This window comes from Thermobia domestica, chromosome 15 (genome assembly GCF_964235325.1).
Source record: "Thermobia domestica chromosome 15, izTheDome1.hap1.1, whole genome shotgun sequence".
Taxonomy (NCBI): Eukaryota; Metazoa; Arthropoda; class Insecta; order Zygentoma; family Lepismatidae; genus Thermobia; species Thermobia domestica.
In genome coordinates, this window is record NC_137468.1 from 137347486 (window position 1) to 137368624 (window position 21139).

Sequence of the window (21139 nt, forward strand, 5' to 3'; positions counted from 1 at the left end):
AAGCAAGTAACGGAATAAACAACAAAGAGGATTTAGAGGCAGATATTAGGGAATAATTAGAGGAAGAAGTGGATTTGTGTATATATATATTTTTTTTTCAGCAATTAAAAATAGTTTGAATATGAAGAAAAAAATCTTCCGCTATACCTAAGCGGACGTGATCCATTTACAGCTTATTTTAGAAGAATACAATTAACGAATGACAAAGTTTATTTATTTTATTTATTTATTTATTATCTTCAACAGAGAATATATTCTCCAATTACAGAAGACCTGTACAATATATTTTACAAGTTTACTATTGTAATAGATTTAAAAGAAAAATAATAAAAAAAGTAATAAGAATATAGATAAATATATACAATTAATTTTGTAACAAACTATTTAAAACTGAAAAAGCTACAGTAGCAGAAATACATGAAATTAATACGCTTATACATAAACATGTGAATATGCTTTTAGGAATTCATAAAACATTTTGTCGCAACAATTCACAATAGGTTCGAAATGACATATTAAAATCTAAATACGGCAATTTATGTGATATAATATTATATGTTTTGCACATTCGGATCAATGGTGAACTGCCGTAATGCTCCGTTCTAGGTGTATCATATAATAATAAGCACCTCTGTCGAGTATTAGCCATTTTTGTGTTAAATTTTAATAGTCCCAGAAACGAACTGTTATCGTATATACCTTTAATCAGTTTGTATAAAAATATTTGTTCATGTAGTTTTTGTCTATTAGAGAATTTAGTATAATCAAATTCATTTAGCAAATGCTGGTATGATATTCTATGTCTTGTAGCTGAGATGTGGTATTTCCGGAAATATAAATAACGTAGAAAACGTTTCTGAACTGCTTCTATTTTATTGGAATGGGAGAATGTAGAAGTTTTCCATATTAAGGATCCGTATTCCAACTTACTTCTTACTAGACTATTAAATAAAACTTTACTAGAATTAATAGTTCTAAAGTTTGCAGCGTTTCTGATGATAAAACCTAATTGTTTGTATGCACATTTAACTATATAATCCAGGTGATTGTTAAACGTAAGTTTTGAATCTAATATTACACCCAAATCTTTAATATAATTTACCCTCTGAACTAACTGTTTATTAATTGTATATTGAACTTCCGGGCTGTGCTTAATATTACTAAACACAATATAATTACATTTCTTAACATTAAATTGAAGTCTATTTCTTACTGACCAGTTATACAATTCATCAATGTCTTGTTGTAGATATAGGCTATCTCTTTGATTATTTACTTCGATAAATAATTTAATATCATCTGCGTACATTAGGCAGTTGGCATATTTAACAGTATTAAATATATCATTAATATATAATATAAAAAGAAGAGGTCCAAGGTTGGATCCTTGAGGTACTCCAGTATTACATCTATATTCTACGGACTTAAATTGTTTGTACATCACATATTGCACTCGATCCGTAAGGTATGATCGGAAGAGTTTTATATATTGTGAACATAATCCAAATTTATCAAGTTTATCCATTAGTATTGTATGATCAATCTTGTCAAATGCTTTGGAAAAGTCAAAATAGACTGAGTGGACAGATGAACGCCTATGGAAAATAGTATATATGTATTGAACATAATTAATTAAATTTGTCATTGTAGATCTGCCAGGGTAAAACCCATGTTGAAATTCCGAAATATGTTGTTTGACATGCTTTAGAATTCGATCAAACAAAATTTGTTCAAATATTTTTGCTGGTGCACATAATATTGCTATAGGTCGATAATTTTCAATTACTTTGCTATCTCCTGATTTCAAAACAGGACATACTCGAGTTGTTTTCCATAATGTAGGGAAACAACTAGTTTTTATAATCATATTAAAGATGGAGCAAAGTGGATTCATAAGTAGTTCAGAGCATGCCTTAAATATATAAGGAGGTAATCCATCAGGTCCACCAGCCTTTTTTGGTTTAAGTTTCTTTATAGCAATTCTGTATTCATTGATGGATACACTATTTAAAGTTAAACTATGAGAAACAAACATATTATCACTAGTGGACCAGTCCATGTTATTGGGGGAGGTTTCATATACAGATTGAAAGAATTGGGCATACCCATCAGCTATACTTTTACCAGTTTCCAATACATTATTTTGATATTTTAGTATGCTATTATTATGTCTCATTTTTCCCTTTTTATTTTGAACTAAACTCCAAAAAGAACGGATATCACATTTAATGTCTTTTTCAATTTGTTTTACAAAATCAGAGTATGCAATACTTATCATTTTCTTTAATTCTCTCCTGATCTGTACGAACATAAATTTATTATATTCGGAAAATTTTGACTTTTTTCTATAATATTCTTTTAATTTTAATTTATCTATAATATTCTTCGTGAACCAACATGGATATTTCTTTTGAGTATATATCCTTTTCCTGGGAACAGTTACATCAAATATTGAGTTCAAAATCTGATAAAAGTTATAAACTGCGTCCTCTACATTACAGGAGGTACTTACAACGTTAAAGTTAGCTTCACTTAAGAGTTTATATAATTGCATAAAATCCGCTCTTTTAAAATTTCGTTCAATAATATATTCTTTTTTTATATAGTTAATTACTCTTTCTTGTTTAATCATAATAATTAATGGAGGATGGTGTTTATCCGGTTTAACCATTGGGTCATTTTCTTTGAAGATTTCAATTATTTCTTCAAAATTCGATAAAACTAGGTCAAGAGTTCTATAATTACAATTCCTAATATTATTCAGTGAACACAAACCAGAAATATTCAAAAAATCTGTTAGTGTTTTGTAACAAGTTCCTCCTGTTGTAAGATCATACTTAGAATCAGTGATTAAAGGAAGATTAAAATCTCCTATTACAATTACATTTTCATTAAACCACTCGTAATTTGTTTCAAATAAATTATAAAAAGATATATAACTTTCAATTTTAGATGCAGGGCAAAAATAAATTCCAAAAATGTAATATACTTGGTGGTTTAAAATTATTCTAACACAGATAACTTCATTTTCATTACCCAGATCAATTCTATAAGAGCTGATATCCTCTTTTACTGCAATCAGCACCCCACCACCTCTTTTGTTTAATCTATCAGTACGATAAACTTTGTAAGAATCAGTAAATAATTCATTATTTGTAATTCCATCATGCAACCATGTTTCTGTTAATACAATAATGTCATATTCACAAGACAAGCTATTCAGATAAAACTCATTAATTTTAGTATTCAAACCATTTACATTTTGATAATAAACAGTCATGCCATTATGACAATCCATCCATTATATATTTAAAACATCTTCAAGTGTTTTTAATACAAATACATTCCTATCATCTACCCTTTTTCTCAGTTTTATTGTACCTGCATCATCCACCCACAAATAAGCATAACCCTTTTCCCGTTTAACTTTCCTAGCCTGTCTCATGATATCCTTTCTATATCGAGTTAGACTTTGATTGATGTACACGGGTTGGTCTTTACTGAAGCCAACTTGAATTGCGTTCAAATTTCTTTTAACCTTCCTTTTTCGCAAGAATTCCTCTTTATCAACCCTCCTAACAAACTTAACAATAATACCACTTTCAGGCTGATTTGGAGTCTGTTTCAACCTATGACATACATCAATTGCTTCCTAGGCAAGTTGAGGACCTAAAGAAAAATCCCCTGAACACGTTGCGTCCGTTGCAGGTAGGGAACCGGAGTTAGGTGCAAAATTAATTGAATCGAAAGACATCAACGAAAGTATTCAGGGTGTCTATCGGTCACGAAAGTTACGAAATCCGAAAACGGTCATGAAAGTCAAGAAATTTAGTTTTGGGGTCACGATGTTTTGTTATATGTACTAATATTAGTACAGACTGGAAAATTTTGTTCAATAAAACATTAAAATTCACCACCAAAATTGTTTATGGTCGGCTTTAGACGCTACCAAATCCTTAGCAAAGCATGCTTCTATCGCATGCATGAAAATTAGGCCTAATTCGTAACCGAATTCCCTCTTGAGAATGTTGCGAAATTTTATGGTTTGGTAAAGAAAAGGTTACGAAAAAGTCACGAAATTTCATTTTGGAATTTTAGTAGACACCCTGTATAAAATTGTATGAACTGTGTATACAAATTCACCCCCTCCCCCCAAAAAAGTTGGAGTAAAATTGTAATGTAATTACAGAATACAATGTTTGATAGAAGAAAAGAAAGTGATCTCTTGAATTGAAATTACATGCATTTTTGAAATAATTAGGTACTGGTGCATGTGTTTTAATGAAAATTAATTCATTTGACTTTTTCAGTTATGAAATATTTTGTCCAGTAAACTTCAATAATAATAATTTCGACGAAGAAAAATGGTTAGTACATTGGCAACTACATCATTGGAGGCACTTCAGGTGATAGGAAAATTGTTGTGTAGTGTTGAGAAATGGCTTAATCTGTTCAGCTGTACTAGGGATATGCGTAGTTGACTAGATATATTAAGCCTTATTATTGTTATTATTCATTCAAAACACTATACAGATATTTAGCAATTCATGCGACCGCAGCCTTGAGCTGGTAGTGGTTGCGTTTTAGAGCTAATTTCTGTCTACTCGAGGAGCACTAGAACGGCAGTGTGCAGTGAACTGAGTACACGGTTATAGCATAAAATAGGCAACCTCTTAGATGTCAAAGATTACAAATTGTTGGCGCTCAGTTATGTGGTGCGACCTAACAGAAGTGGCAAGTTTATTTTGTGTCCAAAGTGATGACAACCAACAAAACCACTTCGGTGAAGAGAAAGGGTGGTCAGAAGAAAATCCTCGGTAACAGGTCTCGCCGATTATTAAAGTGGATTGTCATTCAGAACTATCGGACAAGTGCGGTGCAAATGACGGAAACTCAAACAGCACCTCCCACAGCCTATGTCGACAAAGAGTCCGCCACAGGTTACATGACATTGAGAGATGACTTTCGGTTGCACGGGCGTAACCGTTGGGAGGAACCGTAACGTTTTAGCATGACGCCGATAGTAACGCAACGTCCAACATAAATTGCTGATGACTGGAAATGTGTGATACGGTCGGATTAATAATCGTTTACCTTATCTCAAACTACAGACAACCGTGTGTATGTGACGGACGCCCGAAGAATCTTAACGATTCACAGTGTAACCTAAAATTTGAAACATAGTGGTGAATCTGTGTGATGCTCTTGGTCGCAGTATCCTATGTAGACGCTTACGGGTTGCGTCACAGCCGGTGGTTATAACACCATTTTAGAGGTTCATGTACAGTCGACAGCAAAAGTAATTCCCCCTGACTGACATAACTCCATTAGGTTGGATCCAATACTTTTTATGTTATCACAAATGCCTTGACAGATGCAACCCAACTTACACCCAGTATTTCAACCTGATGACGGCAGTTGGTAAACCTGTGGAGCACTTAAACTTTTGATATGCAAGTGACGCACGGAAAATTTCTCCAATGTAAGATTTATCTCTGGAGCGTGTTGACCAATGAGTACCATATATCAATGATACTGTAATTCCTTGTGTGTATAATGTATTATTTTAATCTATATTGTATTTAAGAAGCAATAATAATAATAATAAACAGATAATATATGTGTTAGGAAACGATTGAGATTAACTGTAAATACCAAGCCTCCATTCATGAATTATTCCAGTTCCTCGTCAGTCTCGTCATTTGAACATCTTTTCCCTTCTCCACAGGAGATCTTGCATATCACATGAGTATGGGTAGAAATTGAAATTGAAGCATAAAATTTCAGACCTGCCAGGATTCGAACCCTGGTCGCCCCTGAGTAGAAATGCAATACGAACAATTACTTGAGGTTTTCACTTTTGTATTAAGTGTTTTCCTGATTCATAGTTAGCCTAGGCAAATTAGCTTTATCAGTGAAACATATTCGGAACAAGCTGATTTTTGGTTCACACGTTGAGAATAGCATTAGAAACCATACTGGAGAGTTCTATTGGTGTCAATGGTGAGAAACTTGAGAATTCGCCGCCATATTGAAAAAAATGTTTTCGGCCATTTTTTTTTCACAATTTTGCTTTTTGCGCTAAAACTATGCAAGATACGCAAAAATGTTATTGGACCTTTCTTGTAGAGCATTAAATATTTTATAAATTGAAGAAAATTGCAACTCTCTAAAGCAGTGGTTTCCAGCAGGTAGTCCCCGCCAAGTGAACTTTATGGTGGACAAAGTGCGTGGGTTTCCTCGGGGTTCTCCCGTTTCCTCCCACTTCTTCATTCCACCATTTAATTCATTACTCATCACCACCGTCTCCTTTAGCCTAACCGGCATAACCGTGGGACGTAAAACAAAGATTTCATTTTTTTCAGCAGGTAGTCCGCGCACCCGTAGTGGTCAGTAGACATGTACTATAGGACATGCAATGTATAGTTGTGGAACAGAGTTTTATTTTGAACTAGATTTCAGCAAATATTATAATATATTTTTTTTAAATGTCAAACCGTACTTTGTCGTAACATATGTAATTGGCGACAGGGCACATTCACTCTAGTTTTTTACTTTTATTTTATTTTTTATTTTTTTATTTTTATTTTTTTAAAATTGAAATTTCAATTACGATTTTTAGGATTTAGGTTTTTTGAGGTCTCATTCATAATGCTGATAAGTAAAGTTCTCCACAAGTTGTTGGGAACCATTGCTCTAAAACAACCCGTTTTCCTTTTCCGGGACCATTTCCTTTTTTTCTTGTTTTTTATTTTGATTTTTTATTTTATATTTTTACATAATCTTAAAACATCTTTACTAAGAAGTATTACGTTATATATTTACTCAGTCTTCAAAATTGTCAGATAAATTTAAAAGAAACTGAAAATAACTTGCTTACCACTCTTAATGAGTTGTCGGATCAAACTCACGAAGGCTAACTTCATGTAACATTCCTTATTCATATTCCATTGTATCTTATCTGAATGTCCTAGCTGTTCGCAATACCCTCGTGTTGTTAACTTTTCGTCAGCCATTCTGTCTGTGACTTTCGAAACGTTGCTGCCAGGAGTGCACAGTTCTACATTTTCTGGTTCTCTTAATGTTTTTATCGTCATCACCGAAGAGTTGTTCTTCAACTTCATCACTCATGATTTCTTCTTCAGCTAACATAGTAGGTGGCAAGTTGTGGCATCCCAGTTTTCGGGGGCGGGTGGTGACTGGAACCAAAGAAATTCCGTCTTCTTTCTGCCAACCCCATTTTTCTGCTGGTAACACATTGCCTTCCACAAGTACACTTGATGAAACACTCTGAATAGGTGTTATTGAGATGCCTTTGTTGTTGGGGGAAGACTAGCTGAATTAACTTCAGTTTTGGCTTTAGAAAAGAGTTGACAGAATTTAGTGTATCTAAAGGTATTTTATTTAATGAAGTTTCCCTCAACCAGTAATGTACATGCTTGTGCTGTTGAATCATTGAAAACTGACACCACTGAGTTCGCGACGAATAATTGGGGTGCAACGTGGTTTTCGCACAAGTCACATTTCAGTTTACGTCACAATAAGTTATGTAAAACAGTTTGAATCTTTGAAGTGATAGGAGTCTGGAATCATTATTAATAATAATAAAATAATTATAGAAATACAATAACAATTACCTAAACAAAAATTATTAAAGAAAATTAATTGGCATGACGAGACTTGAACCCGGATTTCCCGTTTGGCAGTTTCGTACGATACCCCTACACTCAAGTCTTTCATGTAGAGTTGACAAATTAAGCTAATAGTTACGAACAACATACGTTTGTTAAGTACATTTTTTAATTTAAAAAATATGGAAGCCTAGTGATACAATTTAAGGAATTAACAAAATATCGTCTGTCTTTTTTTTTTTTCTTTTCTTCTTTCGTCTTAGGCTGCGGGACTAATATTAAAACCTCACAGTCGATATTCAGAAACGTTTCGAAACATTTTCATCATTGAGAAAGGTGGATTTGACCTGTTTTTAGTTGAAGAATTAAATGATGAGTAACTCTACTAATAATCGTCTCTTTAATACTATGCTTAGTGTCGACACTAGCCTTCATGGAAGGTTTTCTACAGTTTTTTGTTCATCAAGTAAGTGGTCGCATTGAATTTCTACTCAGATGTCCCTGGTTGGAATCCCGGCAGGTCTGAAATTTTTAATATGCTTCAGTTTCAATTCCTCTGCATAGTGTGATATGCAAGCTCTCCTGTGGAGAAGGAAAAAGATGTTCGAATGACGAGATTGACGGGAAATTGAAGTAGGTCCATGAATGGAGACAAAGAGTTACAAACTTAGTTCCTTCAGTTCTTCCAGATTTGATGTGTTCAGTTAATTTCAGCCATTTTCTAACTAATTTCCTTCTTCTTTTTCTTCTTCTTCTTCTTCTTACATACAGTAAATACTAAAATAATATATTATACACACAACGAATTATAATATCATTGATATTGGCACTCACTGGACAACACGCTCCAAGCAAAAGAGATAAATCTTAAAATGGAGAAATTTCCCGTGCATCAAATGCACAAGAAAAGCCCGTTTTAGTGCTCTACAGACTTGCCAACTGCCGTCTCCTGATTGAAATATTGGGAATAAGTTGAGTCGTATCTATCAAGGCGTTTGTGATACTAGCAAAAGTTTGGACCCGACCTAATTGAGTTATAACAGTCTGTTTGGGCGGGAGAGGAGATTTCTTTCGCTGTTTGCTGTACGTTTTATGGTCTGGGTGTTGTTTCCCAGTAATGACACCATATTCCTGGATGAAAATGAACCTATTTACACAGCTGAACTGTTGAGGCGTGGTTTGAGGAACAGAGATGAAATTCAATACCACGTTTGGCCTGCCCAACCCTCAGACCTAAATATAATTGAACATCTCTGGTTCGCCTTGGAAACGCAATTTCTTTAATCCGACCCAATTTCCACCTCATTCTCTCATGGAACTCAGTTATGTATTGCACGCGGAATAGTGTAATATTTGACTTGCCATCATTAACGATCTTTGTATTAACATTCCACGACATCTGGCTGTTCTGAGGGCGAAAATTGGTCCGACATTGTATTAATCTAATAAGTTGCACTTTTTTCCAGATCTTTTTATTAAATTATATATATATATATATATATATATATATATAATTTATGATGGCGTTCCTTTATGTTGATCTAAAAATGCAATTTGCAAAGTAATTAATATTTCATAAATTACATGTAGGTATATAATATTTTTGTTTTCTCTCTTTAGGTGGTGACAAGAATGCTTTGAATTCTTGGCAGTTGTACCAGAAGTGGTGCAATATGACAAAACATATCAGGGATAGTTGGGTAGAAGCTGGCAAAACAATTCAAAATTACAGTTTGTTGGGCTCTGCCAAGGTACAGAGCAACGTGGCTCTTCCGAAGGTAAATGTTCAATTTTATTTCTAGTAAATAGAAAATAGTCACGAATTTTCACGTTAAAATCATTACAAACGGTAAAAAGAAGCCTAATAAACAGAATGCAGAAGCTCCAAGCGTACAAAGCTGAGCAACACAGCCTGTGTTGCTGGGCTGTTTAAAAAAAAAAAAAATAAATAAATAAATAATAATAATAATAATGAAAATCAGATCCGGCCAATAGCTGCCGAGAAACAAGGTATCACATACATCTAGAGTAAAACTATTAGCTTTCATATGTTTACGCCGGGAGCTGACATCGAAAAACATGTAATGCATCTGTCTGATGGCATATTTTAATATACATGGCCGTTACTGAAGCAGATCACCTAAATTAAGAGTTGCACTTTACTTAATACACGTCACAACAATTATGAGTTCTGTTCGTAGGTACTTAGTATACTGTAACAGATTTTCACGTATTAAGAACACAAACTGAAATTAAATAGATTCAGGAGCCAGTCAGTGTTATTTTGCGTAGTCTCAGGTTTTCTTGGTTCATTAAATAAGTAGTTGCCTCCTGACAGAGTATTAAATACAAGGTGAGGATAAAAAAAGAACATGGTTGAGACTTTCAGGGATAGTTTTCATAGGAAAAAAGAGGAATAAAAGATGCCAAAAGTGGAAAAGAAAAGAGGGGATTAAAAAAGGTACTGTTTCCCTCAACTGTTTAGTCAACTGCTTTTCTATCTGAAAAAAAACTTCTTAAAGACACTATAGTAAGTATATGGAAGAGACTGCATATATCTATTAGGAAGAAAAACTCATAATATTGTTGTACTTATTTACATTTAGCATCTCTAAGTGGTTTAATGTAAGCTTGTTTGTATTTGGGGATAGAATATCTTAGTTGCTAAAGTTTCTTTCTACATCCAGAGAGGTCACTGGGACCAACTTCATACTCATTCAGAATGACAAAACTGTAGATGCTGGAAATTAGACATTTGGATTGTTCTGAAGACCAACTTCAAGTTTTTCTGCGAAAATCAATTTAACTAGTGCCTTACGGAAGTCTGTAGTCCAGTAATCCTTTTAACAGGTTGACTGGTAGAGCGAAATCGGGTAAGGTGCATCGTGGGGCCATTTTTATTGGAGAAAAATATGTATAAAAATGATCAAATAATTTCTGGGAAAAAAATACCAGAAGCCGGAAATCAAGGTTCCGAACATCTTTCTAAGGCCGGAGAATTTATTTCACCATTAAAACTCATGTGCGTGTGCATCACCGGTGATTCACACGGCTTCAAAAACAACGATGCAAACCTTTATTGTTCCAAGTTTTTGATGTAGTCATCACTTAATTGTAACCCTAAGATAGTTCTGTCTGTAAATCATGAATGCGTTCTAGCTGAAGAAGTTGGTGTGCCTTGGAAATTGCACTTGCGCCATTTGGGTGCATTGAATGCGTACACTGGTTGATCATATAAAAATTCTCTCAGAAGAAACAGCATACTCAAAATTTGGAATTAATGTTTTAAAAAGGAGTAAAAGATGAGGAAAGTGGGGTTGAGGGCTTAAAAGAGGTGAAAAGGTGCCAGAAATTATCTCTGTCTTCCCAACTGGAAGCAACATTTTACATCTCAGAATATTAACAAAGAACTCGATTTCACTCCAAAAGATAAAAGTACGCCCTAAAAATCTTAACCCTAGTCATAAAATTGACCTAATGAGCTTCCCGATTGTGGAGAAGATTTGTTCGTTGATTTTAGAAGATATTATAATTATAAACTGTATTTCCAACTCCCATCTTTGATAGGCAGTACCTCAGGAAAACCCTGCACAGAAGAATGCTTCACACATGTTGTATTTAAGCAAATCAAGATCTACCTCTATACCAAGATTGGTCAAGGTCACATGAGTTTTGTAGTTCGCATACATTATAAACTGTCCTTTATATATATATATATATATATATATATATATATATATATGAATAGCAGCAAATTACGTAGGTCGAATATATTTGTGTAAAATAACTAATGTAATGTAGAAATTGGAAGTAGATTTATGATAGAAGGATCGTAATTTGTAAATTGCTAATACTGAATATACTGTCTTTCAGCTGGAGAAATCAAGTGACAAAGTGGACAGTGGAGGAGGTGGGGATGCTCCGTCAGCTGCTGTTGCTGCGAAAGGTAATTGCAGTAGCTAATGAACTAGAGCAATATAATCTGCAAGTGCAGAATGATTTTAGTGAAAGAGAATCATCCATCTTCCATTTATCTTTTTTACGTACAAGGGAACTTCTTTTTTTTTTTTTTTTTTTTTTGAAAAAAGAAGTCCTTGAGTTACAGTTAGTCCTCCGCAAAATTTTCTGTATGTAACAAAGAAAAGCTGAAAATAATGATTATGTATACTATAGAGAATATGAAGTTTTCAGAGGAGTAGCGTCATTACTCTTTGCTTTCAGTACGTGACAAACATCTTTCTTGTTAAACTATCCTGTCACAAGGAATACAGTGTAATGTTTATATTTAATATGCAATAAAGAGGTCACGGTGGCTCAGTGATAGTGCGTTCACCTCTGTCTCGTGGGGTCCTTGGTTCGATCATAACTCGCACCAAGTGGACTTCGCAGTGGATAAGCACCGTACGCATGTGTTTTCCCAGGGTTCTTCCGTTTTCATCTACACTCTTCATTCACCCCTATCATCACCGAGTCCTTTAGTCTACATTGCATAACAGTGGGACGTAAGGCTGAAAGATTCCATTTTATTTCATTTAATATGCATTAATTAGGACTTACAAGTGCAGCACACTTTGGTAGTGATGTACCAATCAGTAGTAATTGTAGTAGCTCGTATGGTCAGTGTACGAACTGAAGCTTCAACAGATGAGCAAAGAAGGATTCTTGGGCGCTACGCAGAACCGCTTGAGCACAAATAAGGACAGGCACGAGGAGGACCGACCTTCATAAGTCAGTGTGCTAAGAGACATCGTCCTGTGTACATCCGGAGCTATGCAGCTGTAATATTATAAGCACGTGGTTATCACGTCTGCTATTTTGTATGAAGAGCAAATTAGAACAACGAGCGAACGTGAAATTCTGTGTGAAACTGGGTAAATCTCTCACAGATACGCTTGACCTGATTCGGGAAGTGTACGGCGATGCTGCAATGAGTCATTCGCTTCATGAGCAGAAGAACATCATTGGAAGACAAGAGATCAGAACGATCTTCAATGAGCACAGCAACCGAAAATGTTAAAACCATTCGGCAATTTGTGCATGAGGATCATCGGAGAACAATCCACAACATTGCAGCCATTGTCGGTGTGTCATATGGAACAGTGGACGCAATACTTAACATCTTGATTTGAACATGCACCGTGTTGCTGACAAATTCGTCTCCAGGCTGCTGACCCAGGAGAAGGAACACCACATCGAAGTCTGCCAAGAACTCCGTCAACGTGCCGTGGATAACCCGTTCTTCATGTCGAGGATCATTACCGGTGACGAAACTTGAATGTACGGGTATGACCCTGAGACAGAGCAACAGTCTTCACAGTAGAAGAGTCCGTCGTCTCCACGACCGAAAAAGGCGAGACAGGTCCGTAGCTTAACCAGATGCATGCTTATTGCCTTTTTTCGACATGTGCAACATTGTGCATCATGAATTCATCCCTAGAGGCCAGACCGTCAATAGCGAATTCTGCTGCCAGGGGTTAAGGCGTCTGAGGAAGGCGAACGACTCATTGCAGCATCGCCGTACACTTGCCGTATCATGTCAGGCGTCTCTGGGAAATTTGCCCAGTTTCACACAGAATTTCACTTTCGCTCGTTGTTTTAACATGATGAAATCGTAGACATGGTAACGCATGTGGTCAGAATAGCACCAGCTGCACAGCTGCGGATGTACACAGAACGATGTCTCTTGGCATACTGACTTCTGATGGTTGGTCCTCCCTGTGCTTATGCGTGCAACCTTGCGCTGCCATCTATTGGCATGTTACAGAACTAGTCTAGAAACTTTCTGATACCACCTCGTATATATGGAGGGTGGTAAGATAATACACCAAAAAGGTAGGAGGTGATAGTACATATAAAATTAAGCTTCTTTTGCTTGTTTTCTTTTCTGAGCTCCCATCGTCAGGGTTGAAAAACTTCTGCGATCGGAACTAAATTCCTTTAAAATCTTTTCTTCAGTGTGTTTTTGTTCATTATCAGTCATAAATATTCTTGATTGTGTTATATCTTGTATATTTTAGTAATTTCTTATATATTAATTACCGTATAACATATTTTTAAAAAAATGAAAAAAATCTTCAGTTTAGTATTCCAGGATTATATCTATGGACGAGGACTGTGAATATATTATATACAAATGAATTATGAAAGATTCGATGAGTTGAGGAAATAGAGGAAAACGGAGTAACTTTTAGAAAACCTTTCAATATCTTACTGTCCACACAGATGCACATACGATGGAAACAAACGAGAGACCATCATACTACTATCCTTATATTCGGGGACGGAAAATTAGTGTTCCGTTGTGATACTATCTCTTGGAATGACATAGCAGAATCGGACTTCTGTATTGGAGGGTGTTTCAAAACCACCGACAACGTTTGGGAAATGATTCCTGACACCAAGATAAGACAAAAAGTGTAGACCAACCTGGATGCACAAATGCTTCCTTTCGGAGTTATAGGCTGCTGAAAACATGAGAAAATGAATTAAAAATTAAAAGGTCCATAGCTCCGAAATTATGGGATCTACCGTAGTCGGGTCAAGACTTCACTTAGGAACTAATATATGTGCCCTATCCAAATATCCAAGTTTCAAAATCCTGCGGTACTTCCACAACAATTTTTATAGAGGTAGTTGGTGAGTAATTCAAATGATATGCCCGTACACAAATTCCCTCCATAAAAATTGTTGCGTGAGTACCTTAGGATTTTGAAACATGTATTTTTGGACAGCGCACATATTAGTTCCTAAGTGAAGTCTTCAGCCTATAACTCCGAAAGGAAGCATTTGTGCACCCAGGTCGGTCTATACTTTTTGCCTTATCTTGGTGTCAGGAATCACCTCCCAAACGTTGTTGGTGTTGTTTTGAAACACCCTGTAATTTAATTCAAATGAAAAGAGCAGATTCCAGATATTTAGGAAATTGCAACATCTTATATCAATTTGAATTACTAATTTGATGTAAATATTTAAGAGCGAAGTTTGGATCCTAAGAAATAATTTTAAATAATTACAAAGAAGTAAGTCTATGGTATGTATAAAGTATGTTAATAGAAAACTAAAAGCAGAAACAATTGCAGATGCTAGTCATGAAATCTGTAGAATATAAGATAGTGTATGATATACATATATATATTATATACTTTTTTTTCGTAGGTTCAGGTGAAAAACAGGAAAAGGGAAGGCAGTCTTTATCTGAAAGTAAAGATTCTAAAAAACAAACAACAACAGGAAAGAAGTCACCAGGGCCAGGAGACAATCAAAGTGAAGTCGTTAGGCTGACAAGGACAGCACTGAAAAACTTAACAACAGCGCCCACACGAAGAGGTAGACGACAGGTAGTTGATTCAGATAAACTGTTAATGTCCAATGATATGGCAAATGGAATTGCAACGAAGAGAAAACAGAACGTGGAAGTGAAAAAGGGAGGGAAAGAGAACAGTGTGCAAGTTCGAAAAAGTGGGAGGTTATCAACGGACGAAATTGCCGATGTTATGAAAACGGAATTGAGCGATGAGGAAGAAGGTGGTGATGATGAGGCGGTCGACGACGTGGTTGATGCTGGAAATGAAGAGGAAACGGAAGCGGACGAAGTGCAGGAACCTAATGATCGTGAGATGCCCAGGAAGCGTGGTAGGCCGAGAAGAAATGTGCTCGTGAAGCAAGCCGCAGATGAGGAGGAAGATAGACGGGGAAAGAAAGCCAGGAGAACATCTGCGGATGATGAGTCAAGTGATGAGGAGTTCGTGGTTGAAAGAATTCTGTCCAAACGTTACAATATAAATAAAAAACGAGATGAGTACTTCATCAAGTGGGAAGGCTATGGAAGGTGGGTAACTAAATTATTCATGTTAGTACATAGTCAGATCGATTGCATTATAAATATTGAATGCATTAACAATATTGTATAATTTCTTGATCCGTAAGAAACTTTTATTGCGTAGAGTTTTCATATTGGCTGGCTTCTACTTCAGGCAACAAATAAAAAATAACACACATTCAATTAACAATCAATACTCGCGCTTACATACGCAGACAAAATTTGTACGCCTGAAATTTTCGTGTGGACATTCATTCATGTGACGTAATTTGAACTAATTATTTGCACTTCATTAGATTTAATAGCTACAAGGTTAGTGTGTATATCTGCATACTCCTTTAGAATGTAACCGTGCCGTTTGAGCGTTCAGTGCCCATGATGAATACCAGCCAGTTCCAAGCGTTAGTAGTCCTGTACTCTGCTTTTAGGTGTTCAATACATATAATTCCAAGGACGAATGTTTCGTTGGTCGTGCCTTTATTAACTAGGACAGCTTAGAATTTGTTCTGTGTTCAGTTTTCCCTGCTTAATTTACGTTAATGTTTTGCTTCTGACCATAACGTATATCATTTGCTACGTTATGTGCTTGTTTTGCAAATCGTCTTCGCTTTTGCAATCTTTAGTAAAGCATACAAGATATTCTGGTGAGATTCCATCAGCTACAACAGCAATATGTCATGGTTGTTTGGTACACGTACCGGAACATGTGGAAATTCGGTGATACAGCATGTTGCAACAGCGAAGCTTTGAGCACTGTGTGTGTCTTGTTTCGATTTCTGTTTGTACAGTGAAACCTGTCTTTAGCGGAATCGAGCGGGACTTGCAAAAATTTCCGTTAAAGTCAGGTTTCCGCTTAGTGGAGGTAGACCTTTCCTTTCTTTCTTTCTTTTTTTTTTTTCTTTTTCTTTTTTTTTTTTTTAATACATGCTTATAAAGGGGCATACTGAGGAAATATATTGCTGTACGTACATTGTTCGATTACAGTACTTCTTTATTCTACGAATAAATACACACACACACACACACAAAAAAAAAAAAAAAAAGAAAAAGAATACAAAATATGCTATGCACACGTTTTCTTTATTTTTCTAATAGCCAAGCAGGGTTTTCTGTGTACATTGCTGTTTGGCTGCTTGACTTTCCGCATACACTTTAGCCTGAGAAATTATACTAAATGAATCAGAATCATTTTTTCGTAAGGCAAATTTTTGCAGTTCCTTTAAACTTCTGAGAGAATCTTGATATGTATTTATTCTACACTCTTCTTGGAACTCGGTATCGTATTCCTCTTCTTCCTCTATCTCGTTTTCTTCTTTCCGACATTCCGTATGATTCTTCATTAAGTTGCGGGGATTAAGGACAATTTGTGGGGGTGAATATGAGTAGTGGTTGGGAAAGGTCAACACTGTCCAGAAATATTTAACAAAAGAACGAACATTTTATCGCAGACAGTGTAATGTATATGTCTCACAGAATGTCTAAACATTTTCTAAACGCTGTAGTCCGGAACTCAGAATTTTCCGTTAAATGTTTATTTTTCTTTCCGTTGTCCGCGTAACACAGTTTCCGCTTAATGAAGGGAGTTTTACACGTTCTGTTCTCCTAAATTCATGGGACCGTGAAATATTTCCGTTTAAGACAGTTTTCCGTTTAATAAAGGGTCCGTTGAAGACAGGTTTTACTGTATTTTCTTTCTCGGACATGATCTCAATGATAGATTGGAACCATGCGAATCAGAAATATTACACTGTGTGAAGCCGATTTTGGGAAATTGATAGTCACTAATTATCGCAGATCTGAGTTGCTCCTTGTGAACTTGAGTATTTATTGCTGCTCATCTGACCCACCTGCTTTTGTGAGTGACTATATTCTAAAGAATGTTTCACTTAGTATTCTTGTAGAATGTTCAAAGTACTCATACCTCATAGAGCATCTAGAAGTGCCTAATGATGTTGATTGTGTTGTAGGGGGATGACTTGTTTATATTAACTGTTTTCTATGCTTTATTTGTGGCTCAGAATTTAACATTCCTTGCATCGTTGTGGAGAATGTATCCGACCAGAACAAAAGCAAAAGTGAGTGAATTCATAAGGAGACTATTTTAAGTGAGCATATAGTATTAATTGAATTTGCTCAATATTAAATAATGATGAATCTGTTGAAACCATCAGTCATATCATATTCTATAATTTAGTACGTACAAATAATTTGAATTTTATTAAATTTACAGTACAAAATATTCAGTGTAAAATTGACTAAATGAATTGCTTTTATATGGTGGTAGAATGTCTTGTGTTCTTGTAACTAGAATCGAATTTTCTGTAAAACTTACTATTGAAAGTAATCGCAATTTCTGGAAATAGATTGTATGTATGAGGTTTTAGTACTGTTACCTTTTTTCATAATGAACAGGATTTTGAAAGAGTTTATGGTATGTGTGATCATTATGTCTTATTCTCTAAAGTAGCCGTGATGTAATCAGAACTATTACACATCACATTAAAATCAATAGTAAAACATTTATATCAATTAAACGAAGAGTTCTCTTGGGTATTTCTTTCAATCTTTATCTTGTAAATACTAACTATATCCTAGCTATAATCACAAAAAAATCTTACATCTTTTTACTTCTGTCCCACTGACATGATTTTTTATCTTAAATAGTCTGTTTATTTTGCAGTCCTACAGATTATTTTGTTAACTATCGCAGTTAGCGGCATTTCCATTTATTCGTGGCGGTTTCCACTCCACATCATGCACATTATCCCAACACACTCTTCCCTTTTCATTGTTCGAAGAACTACAACTACACATAGTACAGAACCATTTATTTTACACAATCATCTTGCTATTACCATTTGCTTTCTCCGCTCTTTCCTTAGTGATCCTTTTCTTCTTGACATCGCCACAAATTGCTTCTTTCTCTGGATGTCTTGTAAACCATATAAACCCGTACTTAATATTTTTCTTAAAACTCTCTTACCTCTCGTTGCTGTTGACCATCTCTTAAATTCTCACAGGATTTTGTCTGATCCTCCTGGTGTTGTCTTCCAGCGTAGGTGGGTTTCTAATAACCAATAAATCTGATCTAATCAGTGGCTGACATGACTTCACTTTAATATTATGGCACTTCCTATTCACTTCCAACACGTTTTCAACAATTTTGTCCTCCAGGAGAATGTGTTTTGTCTTTTGCCCGAAAACCATGGTTGCCTATCCTATTATAAGACATATTGGATACCTTTGGAGTAGTTGGAGATTTAGCTTGCTTTTGCAGTAGTTGCATGTTGGATGTTAATTCTGCAAATTGAATCTAGGATTTCTTTTTTCCAAGCATGCTCTACATCCGTAATATATCTTTTTTTCTAGCAGGACAAACTATGTTACTGTGCTCTCGCAGATATCTTTCACACAAAGTCGAAACTACAGTAATCAGGATGTCTACTGGTCATGAAAGTCATGAAAAAGTCATATATTTTGCTTAGTGGTCATGAAAGCCATGAAAAAGTCCTTTATTTACCCAACTGGTCATGAAAATTTGAAATCTCAGAGTATATTTTTATACATCATACTTTTATACCTCATACTGCATGTACTGAAACAGTTGTATCAGATCAGTAATTGTGAGAATTTCCCCCACCAGTTAGTGCTGGCTAACTGGTACTTTACTGTCTTCCTAGCTGCTCCCCATTTCATTTTCTAGTCTCTGTAATATAGTAACAACTTTTTACTGTCCAACTTTCTGATCTGCTATTCTAAGAAATGTAAATTGTGTATTTTTGGGCCTTTAGACTTATGCAAATAATATTATTCGTTTGAGTTTGCAGATTTTAAATTTGATGATCTATTTTTTAAAACGAATTTCTTTTATAATTTGTTTTGTCTTTGGGCAGTTCTCTGAGTGCTTAATTTCAGACAAATTTCTGCTAGATGGATAATTATACTCAGAATTAAAACTTCAAATACAGTATAGAGTGATTCACTGGTAAGAGCAGGCTCGTATTTAGATAAGTGCTATTCTGTGCTCGAGCACAAGGCGGCAGAAGTTAAGATTCACAATAAGTGATATTTAAGAACCGCAATTAAAAATTTGATTACTGCCTTTTAAATTGCTCTTGCATTTTAAAATTAGTTGTCAGCTAATCGACATTATGTACATTAGACAAATAAGAACATAATGTGATCTTCATCTTAACCGATGCACCACTGATGGTAGAGGTTTATTATTACTAATGGTAAATTTTTATCGCCATGGTCATGAAAATTTGAACAAAAAGGTCATGAAAAAGTCATGAATTTACTTTCTGATATTCCAGTAGACACCCTGGTAATGCTTGCGAAAGTAACATTACCGTACCGTCCTGGATAGTTCTCTTCTTCTTTTACTTCCTAACTTAATGCTTGCGTTGAAGCTTACTTTTTAAGCACGAAATTTCCTCTTTTAAGATGGCAATCTGTTCATCTTGCCGCTGCAATTCTGATGTAATCCAAATTTTTGAGCTTATTAATTGCCGCACTTGTTTCTTTCAAGCTCAGAGCATTGAATTGTTTAAATAACGCTGCGCCATTGTTACTTAAGACTTCTTGGAGATTATATATATATATATATATATATATATATATATATATATATAATTTTTTATGTTTTCATAAGTAGCCATGAGATGGTACACAAGTAATCAGAACTATTAAGAATAACATTAAAATCAATAGTAAAATATTTATGCTCTATCTGTGCTCTTCAAATAATTTTCTTTCTTTCTTTCTTATAAATACTATCTTAGCTATAATCACAAAAAAATCCTACATCTTTTTACTTCTGTCCTAATGACGTCTAATCTTTCATCTTAAGTAATCTATTTATTTCGCAGTCCCACAGACTAGTTAACTACTAGTGCGAGCGCTAGCCCGTGTCACGTGTGCAGTTTTATGTGCCCTCATTTTGACTGTTGGATGCTATTACCAACTTAAAAGAGAATAAATTTTGTTTTTGGTCACGTGATCTGGTTCATGGTCGTTTAGTCACCATATTTGATTCAAGATGGCGGATCATTACCTTCTTTAAACGCTCATAACTCGGTCATTTATTGACCGATTTTGATAACCTTTCCCCCTTGGAAAGAGGAAATTTTACTCTCCAATTTTGTATTTTTGCGCTTTTCGCGAAATTACACAGTTTTTTCGAAAAATCGGAAAGAGTAGAATTGAAGATACAATTTTATTCTATTATTATAATTTTCTCGAAAATGGCTAATAATTCAACATTTTAATAAGGCATGAAAAAAGAAGCAGAATTCAATAAGCTTTAAGGTGGTATACAAGCTGGATTTAATTTAAAATTAGGCTATATATTAAAGGAAAACTCATAGTATATATGATTTTAGCTTTCCCGCCGTTTTTACCTTTTAGTAATATACCTGCGAAATTTTATGTTCCCCAAGTTTTGTTGTGGGCTTTGTTAAACACCTATACGAGTATTAAAAATGGTCACATGATCCAGATCATGATCATTTGGTTGCCATATTTAAAAATGGACGCCAAATTACTAGATTTTTTGTTTAAGTGTGTCTCCGTACCCAGTGGTCGGAATTTACAGCCTGATTGCTCATTTTATTTACTCCTTTGTAAAGTAAATCTCGTAGTTCTAAATTATAGTGTAATTTAAAAAAAAATGGAACAATGACGTGTT

The 21139-nt window shown here is 35.0% G+C and overlaps 1 protein-coding gene across 3 annotated transcripts in view; it reads left to right on the plus strand.

Annotated features, from left to right (window-relative positions):
- Window positions 1–21139, plus strand: part of Chro (chromodomain-containing protein chromator) — a 93147-nt gene that overhangs the window by 29456 nt on the left and 42552 nt on the right. For all 3 annotated transcript variants that reach the window (XM_081740171.1, XM_081740172.1, XM_081740173.1), the window contains exons 5-7: window positions 9252–9409; window positions 11505–11577; window positions 14787–15459. In XM_081740171.1, the coding sequence (XP_081596297.1) occupies window positions 9252–9409; window positions 11505–11577; window positions 14787–15459 (904 nt within the window). The remainder of the gene's footprint in view (window positions 1–9251; window positions 9410–11504; window positions 11578–14786; window positions 15460–21139) is intronic.